Here is a 10,096-nt window from a genome sequence, read left to right as displayed (position 1 = left end):
TGTGGTGTAAAGCCAACCTCTGTGTGGGGATATCCTCTCACACCTGGATCCATTCATGTTTTTGTGTCTCTAATGGGAGATGACGTGGCCTTTCCCTCTCAACAGCACATGCTTGTCCATACTGATAGAGCTAGCTCGAGGCCGGAAGCTGCACAGCGACTGAGGCACCTGTTTAAGCGTGGACGAGTGTGATAGGGGGACTGAGGGAGAAGCACCCTGGCAGAGCTAGCTAGAGGCTGGAGGATACACAGCTACAGAGGCACTGCACCACGGTGGAGTGCTAAGCTGACAACGTGCTAGACCAGCCTAATCAGGCACGCTATAAACCTCCAGTTAGACGATATTCTCCTCAGAAACCCAGGCTTGGTGTTTAAAAAAAATCCAAATAAATCCACGTCCGCCACAAAAGTGTGAGAGTGTGTGTTTGCCTTATGTAATTCTCGCCGAGCTCCATGTTAAGCTAACATTACAGTTTATCTAAGCCATCAGTGAAATGGGGCCCTAATTACACAGTGTAAAACCGCAGCAGTACATTCTTGGCCGCCGTTCATTTGCGTTGAGCTAACCTGCGCCCGCCGCCTCCTCCCCCCCCCCCCCCCCCCGCTCGTCCTGGTGGAATGCTCCGGAGTGTTTACAGTGGGATCCCGACTTCTGCCCTGCTGTCTGACGGCATCCTGGCGTAGGCCTCGCCTCTGTGGCCCACACGAGGTCACCCCCCCAGACGGGTGCTCGCTGGGCTTGGAGAGCCGTAAACAATGTGACACGCCGTCGCCATGCAGACAGGAAGCTGTGTACACAGCCCGGGTCTCCTGCACGGAGGATAGAGGAGACTGGGCGAAAGGACAAGGAGGAAGAGGTGGCACGGGATTGTGTCCTAAGCGCTGGTCCCGGAACAGTCCGTAGGGAGAGACGGAGGGAGAGTGGAGGAGAGTTGACTTGGCTCAGCTGACCCCAGCGCTGCCTTGGTCACCTAGCATGCTGGTTGGCTGGTGTCTCCGGGGCAAAGGGTCATGGCGCACGGGGGACACCAGGGTTGCTTAGGATCCTCCTGTCCTCATGTCAGGTCTCTCTTGCTCTCTCTCTCTCTCTCTCTCTCTCTCTCTCTCTCTCTCTCTCTCTCTCTCTCTCTCTCTCTCTCTCTCTCTCTCTCCCTCTCTCCTGCTCTCTCTCTCCCCCTCTCTTGCTCTCTCTCTTTCCCTCTCTCTCTCTCTCTCTCTCTCTCTCTCTCTCTCTCTCTCTCTCTCTCTCTCTCTCTCTCTCTCTCTCTCTCTCTCTCTCTCTCTCTCTCTCTCTCTCTCTCTGTCTGTCTCCTTTCCTCTTTCCCTGTCTCCCTGCCCCCCCTCCTCTTTTTCTAGCACTGGGCAGCCTGAGAGGCTGCAAGCCAGCGCACACCTCACCTCGGCTGCCTCTGTCACTGGCTGCTTTCATAGAGGAACTCCCCGCCGGTCCTACCGAGGCCCATGTTTCTCTTCTGACTGGCTGGATCCGTCTTCATGTCCTCTCATGTCACGCGTCCTCTCTGAACATCCAGGTTCTCCCTCTGCTTCCTCTCCGTCGCTCCCGCGTTTCCCAACCCTCCTGCCTGTTGTGCAGTGATCCTGGCAGCTGGGCCGAGTTGTGTAAACGGTCTTCAAATAGCAGCTGGCTTTAATTACGCCATACTTCCACTTTCCAGTCTTTCGCCGTATCCAGGAGCCATTTATTTACCTCTGACACCAGTACACCCCCGCCTACACGCACACACACACGCGCGCGCGCATACATCTCTCTCTCTCCCACTCACTCTCCCACCATTTTTCTCTCTCTATCTCTCACACACACACGCACACACTCGCTCCCTTTCACACACGTCTGCCCATCCACACCCACACCTCATCCGTCAAAGAGTCCCTCTCCATGGCAACAGTAAATTAAAACAACCTGAAAGGGCCCCCCTGTGAGTGGCGGATGCTGGCCCTGCCTGCATTGTTGGGAGGAGGAATCTGGCAACCCGCAATCACAGGCCCCCTATTCAAGCCCTCTTTAGTATTACTCAGCAAGTCAGGATTTACTGCATCATGGCTTCCGTTCTTTTCAGCTCTGACTGGCACATTGGCATGAGATAAGTGCCGCTTGGAGACGAGGCACAGTGACTGGCCATACACACTGTGTGTGTGTGTGTTATGTGTGTGTGCGTAGGTGCGCGTGTGGTTTTGTGTGTGTGTGTGCGCGCGGGCGGGCGGGCGTGTGTGTGGTCTGTAATGAATCTTAACTCGTTGTCGCCTTGACTTTTCAGGTTTTGGATTTGCGTCCGGAGTCGGAGGCCTTGCTGACCGAAGGGACCAGGGTGTGTGCCTACTGGAGCGAGCGTTCCCGCTGCCTCTACCCAGGCAACGTGCGCCGGAGCGGGCCGGCCGAGGACGGCAAGCAGGGGGGTGTCATGGTGGAGTTTGACGACGGCGACAGGGGGAGGATTGTCCTGTCCAACATCCGGCTCCTCCCCCCAGGCTACCAGATCCAGTGTGAGTGGCCTCCCCTGTGGTGATGAGAACCATAGAACACCTCTGCCCCGTCATCGGAGAAGAGCACATTCCTTCGCTCTTGTTTAGATGGACGGACGCGCCGTACTTCGCACATGCACGCGCGCCGAATATACGTCCTCAAGTGACCTAAATAGCAGCAACCTATCAGCTTGTGTTGACCCCCCTCCCCCTTTCCGTGCCCCCCCCCCCCCCCCCCCCCTCCAGGTGCTGAGCCGTCCCCTGCCCTGGTCTCCAGCGCCCAGGCAGCCAGGAGAGGCTCCGGTCTGGAACAGGCCCCCCTCAGAGAGAAACACCCAGACAGACAGTACAGCTTCGACTCCAACAAGACCCAGGATGAGAGAAGAAGACCGGGTGAGAGACCGCGACTGAGACCCCCCCCCCTGAAACATTCCGCCGCTATTCATTCATCATGCGTAGAAGAAAGAGTCATTCATAAATAAAGCACATTATCGGTGGCAGCTGAAACATATATCGTGTTGAATGTTTATCCCTTGATAGCTTCGTGACTGGATATCTTTCTGCGTGTGTTTGTGGTGTGTTAGGGAGGCCCAAGGGTTCGGGCAAGAAGAAGCAGACTGACAACAACAGCAAGAGCCCCGCCCCCCAGCTCAGCTGGCCCGCGGTGGCCATGCCCAAAAAGAGGGTCTCCGACAACCTGTTCCAGTTCAACGGGAGCCCCAGGAAGACCCAGAGAGGCCGGGAGGCCCACCTGTTCCCCCAGCCCCCGGCCCAGCAGGCCCAGCCCCAGGCCCCGACCTCCGCCCCGGCCAAGGGCCTGTTCAGCAGCAGCTCCTTCGAGGTGGACTCCTTCAGCAGCATCGCTAACGGCTACTCCACCTTCGGCAGCACCCAGCCCTCCGGCCTGGCCCTGGGCTCCCGGGGAACCTCCTACGGCCAGAGGCGCAGGCAGGAGGAGATGGCGATGCCCCGCAGCAGGAAGACGGGCCAGGAGTTCCTGGTCAAGCTGGATCACGAGGGAGTGACCTCCCCGAAGACCAAGAGCAGCAAGGCGCTGCTTTTGCTGGGCGGATCGGGGTTCGGCTCGAAAGGCGTCTGCGGTGGGGGTCTGCCCCGGCCGGAGGCCTACTCCCACCCTGTCCTGCTGGTGAAGGACAACAGGAAGGAGGGCGCGTCCAGGGCGGATCTCCTCCTGAAGGGGGCCCCTCCCCAGAAGAAGCCCTCCGCCTCCTTGGCTCTGGGCGAGTTTGGAGAGCTGGGCCTCAGCTGCCACCGAGACTGCCACAGCTCCTACTCGGACCTAGACGACGAAGAGGAGGAGGAGGAGGAAGAGGAGAGGAGGAGGTCGGCGCTGGCCGCGGCCTCCGGGGGCCTGAGGACGGCCGGCCGCTTCCTCTCCCGCCTCTCGGTCTCCTCCTCCTCGTCCGGCTCCTCCAGCTCCTCCTCCTCGGGCTCGCTGTCCAGCTCCAGCCTCTGCTCCTCGGACAACGACTCGTCCTACAGCTCGGAGGACGAGGAGGGCTCCACCCTGCTGCTGCAGGGCTGCCTGACCTCTCACCGCTCCCTGCTGCAGCCCCCGGAGCCCCCCTCCCCCAACCCCACCTCTCCCTCCGGGGCCCGCCACCACGCCTTCGTGGCCAAGGCCGTGGCCGGCGCCAAGGGAGGCGGGCCTGCGGACCACTGCCTCAAGCCTCTGAAGAGGAAGGAGTGCAGCGGCTCCTCCTCCAAACCCTCCAGGGAGCTGGTGAAGAGGCAGAGGCTGCTGTCGGAGGACGGCCCTGGTCCCAGGCCCAAGATGGCGTCCTTCCTGGCGGGGAGGCAGCTGTGGAGGTGGTCAGGAAATCCTACCCAGGTACACTCCTTGGTACATGAGCCAAGCATTCAGTACATGACATCGTATTGTGAACTGAAATCATGTGGTTTAGCAATGCCAGGTGTGCCCTAGTGAATACCAAAAACCCAGCCTGAGGGAAACGTTCTGTCGGGTCATTGTTCTGACTTAACACACATGGTTCTCCACAGAGGCGGGGTCTGAAGGGCAAGGCCAGGAAGCTGTTCTACAAGGCCATTGTGCGGGGCCGGGACACGGTGAGGGTGGGCGATTGCGCCGTCTTCCTGTCAGCCGGGCGCCCCCACCTGCCCTACGTCGGCCGCATCGAGAGCTTCTGGGAGTCCTGGACCTCCAGCATGGTGGTCAAGGTGAAGTGGTTCTACCACCCCGAGGAGACCAAACTGGGCAAGAGGCACCGCGATGGCAAGGTAAGGGCCCGGACAACGTAGCGGTTAGCATACCGTCCGTTAGCACACACGCCTCAGATGTACAGCACGACAGGCTTGGAAGTTATTTTTAATCTGGCTTCAAAGGGTACACACTGAATGAAGCTATTCTTTGCTCCTCCTACACTTCCCCAGCATGCGCTGTACCAGTCGTGCCATGAGGATGAGAACGACGTCCAGACAATCTCCCATAAGTGCCAGGTGGTGAGCCTTGAGGAGTATGAGCGCGTGGCCCGCGGCCAGAGGCCCGGTGGCCCCCCCCAGGACCTTTACTACCTGGCTGGGACCTACGACCCCACCAGCGGACAGCTGCTCACTGCCGAGGGCCTGTCCATCCTCTGCTGAGCATACTACTGAGGGGAAGCCTTCTACGGGACCACCGTGGAGGGGTGACAGGTGACTGTGGCATTGCCTGAAGGACCCCTGGCCATGACTCAGTCCGAAGGGGTTTGTCAGACCCAGACCTGAGCAGGGCTGTCCCTGGCCTCACACTGGGGCTCCTCGCAACCCTTAACCTGGGTGTGGGTCGGTGGGGGGGAGGGAGTGGGGTTCACAGCCATGAACCCCACCTCTGCTCCACTTGAGACAAATGATCTGGGGCCGCCTGCGTAGAAAAAGGTCAACGACATCAGACTTCATTTCCATTGGTCCAGCTTCTCTCCACAGTGTCATACGTTGGATTGTCAAAGGTTTGCAGCACACTCCCTAACCCCCATAGCATGTCACCCAAGGAGAGCTGGGAGAGGGTTTGGATTGGATTACTTCAAGGTTCCCGTAAGGCCTGTGGGTTGTTCCAGACCAAGCCTGCCATGGTGGTTGCTGAGTGAGTGACCGTGAGGTAGGGGATTCCTCCCCAGACCTCATCATGATTCCAGGGATGTTTGAACATATGTATAAAATGTGCATAAAGGTGATGTATGTAAATTTTTTGCATTTTTCCAAATCAAGCCATACACTTCAGTACCTCTTGCCTGTCTTAATGGTTCAGGTGTATATTGTACAGGTCAATTATCAGTTTTATTGTTGTATTGTCTATATGTATATAAAAGCTATTTTATATAGAAGTATATTGTATATATGAAAGGTATCTTTCCATGTTTTTCGATTGATTTATTTTTCTATGAGTGTTGAATACGTTGTCGTTATTGTTGTTTTCCTTTGGGAAGATGAGCTGAAGATGTATGCGTTGCGTTGCACTGCACATGCCCTGCTGAGACAGACAGGAGGACAGTCAGACAGACAGAGCACAGAGGTGAAGAGGAAACAGACAGGAGAAGACTCTTTCTCAGAGAAAGGGGTTACCCTGTAAAAAAAAAAAAAACATAGGTCAAGTGGCTAATATTTTGTTAATTGTCCTGTCAAGTTGAGCATCGGTTTTACGACACCTTTATTAATGTATTTTTGAGTTGTTCATCGCTACATAGCAGATCCAACTGGATTGCAATCACAGGTTACAAAATAATTCATATTTAACAAGTTGGAAATTCATTCTAACACTATTTTGTTTGCGTGGTGAGTGAGTGTTCTGGCATCCTTATAGTTACGCCATGACACGGCTTAATCTCACCAGGTATCTGTTCTAAACAAGTCTGGGTCTGCAAAGGAGCGTGGGTCGATGAACTTTACTTAAGTGCATAGTCGACAAAAACGAATAGACCTGTAGAAAACCAAAGTGTGTATAAGATCTTTATCTCTTTTTATTTAAAATATGTCAAGCACCTGTGTAATAATCGAATCTGAGAGATCACTCGGAACTCAGTAATCAAACTGTTGCTCATTCCTACTTTATATTCATTTTTGGCTTTGCATTGTGACAATGGTTTCTTGCACATGTATCTGCAGCTTTGTAAAGTGCTAATGACGGGCGAACCACCTAGTCAGTCCTGTCCTACCACTGTATCAACAACGTGAGAGTTTTGGCAGTTCGGTAGAGAGGAGACATTTTGTGTTTTAGCTCTGCTCTACAGTAGCTGTGGTGGACAATCAGAATCATGAAGCAATGGACAGGCTGGTTTATTAGGCTCACTCAATCAAAAATGTTTTATTTTTGTGCCAAACGCATCTTGTTTGTCTTTGTCTTCATTATTTGATATGCAATCCTGACTGTATTCCATGTTCGCAAAGTTTTTATTTGCTCATCACATTTATTTTTATTTTATTTATTGTCAATTTTGCTGTTTGCTCGACATGCCAAGAGCGCTTTATTAGAATGTGATTTTATTTTTCATGGTGTGACGTCTGATTTGAACTTCTTAATAAATGTTGGCCGTGTAGAGGCCTCTTAGTGAAGAAAATAAAGCAACACTGGATCCTCATGTCCAAAACTATCTCTGAATGCCTTGTGTTGTTCAGCTGTGTCCCAGCTCACTGGATCTGCCATGACATACAAGGAGTTTAAATAAGGTGAGAAACACACCTGTTCACTATTTATAGTTTTGTCTATCTCAAAATCGAAGCATCAAATTTGCGTGTGTGTGTACGTTTGTGAGTGGGTGTGTTTTTGTGATTACGAATGTGCCATGGTTTGAAATGTGTGAAACACTTGAAAGCCTCTATAAAGGCTACAGCCCTGCTCTAAGAGAGAAGCTAAGCTTCATTGGGGTACTGTGATTTATAGATTAGATCTATTTCGGTCATGTCAGTGTTGTTGAATTGCACAATAAAATATGTTTTAACGTGCACAGGGCCCATTAGCTCCAAAGACAAAAATACTTCAAAGCTAATAGGTGTCAGTTAGTCAGGTTACAGGTGCAATACTGCTTAAAAATGCTTCACAGTTTGGGCGTTTATGGATAAAAAGGTGTGTTTCAGAGGCTCCTTGGCCACAAGGCATGCAAAATTAAGGAAATTCTGCAGCGCTGGCCAAAGTGGAGAACATTCCAGTGAAGTGGCTCCCTTGTGATGTCACAAAGACACGTGTCATGTACAGTATCTGACAGTACATTCCTTGTATGTTCTTTGATAGGACACAGGAAGTGATGTAGGCGAACGTAGGAATGGCTTACTTCAGCTTTGTTTTCACTTACCATATTTTAACAATATGAGGGACTATTGACTATTGACTATGACAAAATTATTTGTCAGATGTACCTAAATTAAAGATGTTTTCAACCTACTGGTTTTGTAAATATCAAAATGTTTTACGACCAAGTATAAAGATGATTCATGAAGATGTTAAGTGTTTTTATTTAATCAATTTCCCTCGTTTGTTAATGTTGTAAAGACCTGTACATGTGTAAAGTAAATTTTTGTTTTAAGGGTATTCATTTTACTAAAAATGCTTAAATGATCAATCTGTAAAAGTGTTTTAGTATTGAGATTTTTTAATGGATGGATTATGAATAAATATCAGACTTTAAACCTGCGGATTTTATTGCCAATTCTGCACATACTTTATTTGTATATAAATGACGATGAGTCTCTCGTCCTCATATGAGCTCCATCATTTGTGGGCTGTTGTAGGAGTTTCTAACGAGGGATGTCAATCCAGAATTGATGATGCGTAGATAGAGTAAGGAGGGCGCTCTCTAGTGGACACTGCAATGCCCTGCATCATTCTTCTGGAATCATTCTTCAGAAACGACAATGTTTCTGTTTCAGTATGATACGACCACACTAAACATCCATGGGATTCACAAACTAACCATGTAAAAACAGACTGAGTGGATGCCCATGTCTCCAGCTTCCTGGTACTTAATCCACTCCTCCCTCCACACCACACATAGAAATGACCTGCGTATGCTTAACAGCTTGACAATGGCGATCTCCGTCAGCCAGAACCAGCGAGATAACCCCACTGGCATTGCTGCAGGGGGCCACAATATGGGTCATTGACCTTTCTCGGCAGGCCCAGGGGGGGGGGGGTTGTGTCCTATGTTGCGCCAGCCTTTCCCCCAGAGCTCAGACAGGGGCTAATGGGTGCATCACTCATTTTCAGCAGCAGCCCAGCGAACGGCAAACACAAACATGCCTGTTTACTGCCACACTCTCGGTGCGTGTTGACCGTCACTTCTGCACCGTGTCCAGGCCACCGCCCGTCCTGCCTCGCCCAGCTGTGTGTGCGCGTGCGTCTGTGTGTGTGTGTGTGTGTGTGTGAACATATAGCTGTAGCAGACTGTCCACTCCTCTCAGCGTCACAGCTGTTTAGTATCGGCAAACCTTTCTCTCCTCTCCCTCCATCCCTTCACTTCTCTCTCCTTCCCTGCTCCTTTTCAGACAGAATACAGACGCAGTGTGGCCCAGTGTATCAAGTAGGAATGCTTCCCTGCACAAATATGTACACCTCATAAATGTCACGCCCCTCATCTGACCCTGTCTGGCCCTTGAGTGGTATGGGGCTATGCGGGAGACAGATGGGCCAGGGTTAGGGCGGGGTGGGGGGTGGGGGCTGGGCTGGGTGGAGGAGGGGTGGGGGTGCGGCATGCGTGAGTTGGTGTCTCGACGAGAACCTGAAGACTGCAGTGCAAAGAGATACTGATACAGGTTCTCTCTTGACAAGAATGTGTTCTCCCCTCAGTCAGGAAGACACTCTGGGGCATGAGCATCTGAAAGTGTGTTAGGTTGTGTGTGTATGTCTCTGTGTGTCTGGGTGTGTGGTGAGGGGGGGGGGGGCGGGGAACGACATTGTCTGTGAGAATGAGGACGTAATAAAGATTGACCCGTAAACAAGTAGAAAACACGCCAGATTATCTGTGTATTCCTATTGTTATTTCGTCAACATTGTGTAAACACAAGGGCGAGAGGCTACACAGAAGCATGTGAGCACCATATGTAGAGAGGAGGGACAGTAATCCCATGTAATGCTGTGAAAAGCTCCTCCAGCATAGCTGATACAGAATCTTTACAAGCCACTGGTAATGAGCAACAGAGAAATGGATTAGGGGGTGCCATGGCTGCATCTAGGCCGGAGCAGGCAAAGCAGCTCTCTCACACAGTCAATGAGAGGAGTGCGTGTTTGTGTCCTTGCTTACACTAAGACAGCTAAGAACATATCCTTGGGAATTCTGTGCACTTCCATGAACCCGCACGTAAATATTTGGTTGCTGTTCTTGTTCACTATTCATAACCTTAAACTTCAACTTCAATTGAACCTTAACCCTGAATGTTCTGGTCCACACACATACACACTCTTATCTCTCACCCCTATGCAGTGTCAAGGTTTTTAAGATGAGTAAGCGAACAGAAAGACAAAGGGAAAATGACATGTAGGGAATACAGTTGCAACATTTAAAGATGACTGTCGACTCTGCTGTGTGGTACCCTTGAGCTTGACTGACGGTGGGAATGTCTGTGGGATCCGACATGACAAAGCCGTTGCTTTTATCTGCTGCTATGAATTA

General features: G+C 51.7%; 1 protein-coding gene across 1 annotated transcript in view; it reads left to right on the top strand.

Annotated features, from left to right (window-relative positions):
* Positions 1-7,084, top strand: part of LOC134034270 (BAH and coiled-coil domain-containing protein 1) — a 65,447-nt gene extending 58,363 nt beyond the window's left edge. Inside the window, exons 21-26 of the mRNA XM_062478689.1 lie at positions 1,532-1,619; positions 2,276-2,501; positions 2,727-2,873; positions 3,065-4,332; positions 4,503-4,739; positions 4,893-7,084. Coding sequence (XP_062334673.1) covers positions 1,532-1,619; positions 2,276-2,501; positions 2,727-2,873; positions 3,065-4,332; positions 4,503-4,739; positions 4,893-5,102 — 2,176 coding nt within the window. The 3' untranslated portion in view covers positions 5,103-7,084. The remainder of the gene's footprint in view (positions 1-1,531; positions 1,620-2,275; positions 2,502-2,726; positions 2,874-3,064; positions 4,333-4,502; positions 4,740-4,892) is intronic.
* Positions 7,085-10,096: the final 3,012 nt, after the last annotated feature.

This window comes from Osmerus eperlanus, chromosome 2, assembly GCF_963692335.1.
Source record: "Osmerus eperlanus chromosome 2, fOsmEpe2.1, whole genome shotgun sequence".
In the NCBI taxonomy this organism is placed as follows: domain Eukaryota; kingdom Metazoa; phylum Chordata; class Actinopteri; order Osmeriformes; family Osmeridae; genus Osmerus; species Osmerus eperlanus.
This window is presented reverse-complemented; position numbering and strand designations above follow the sequence as displayed.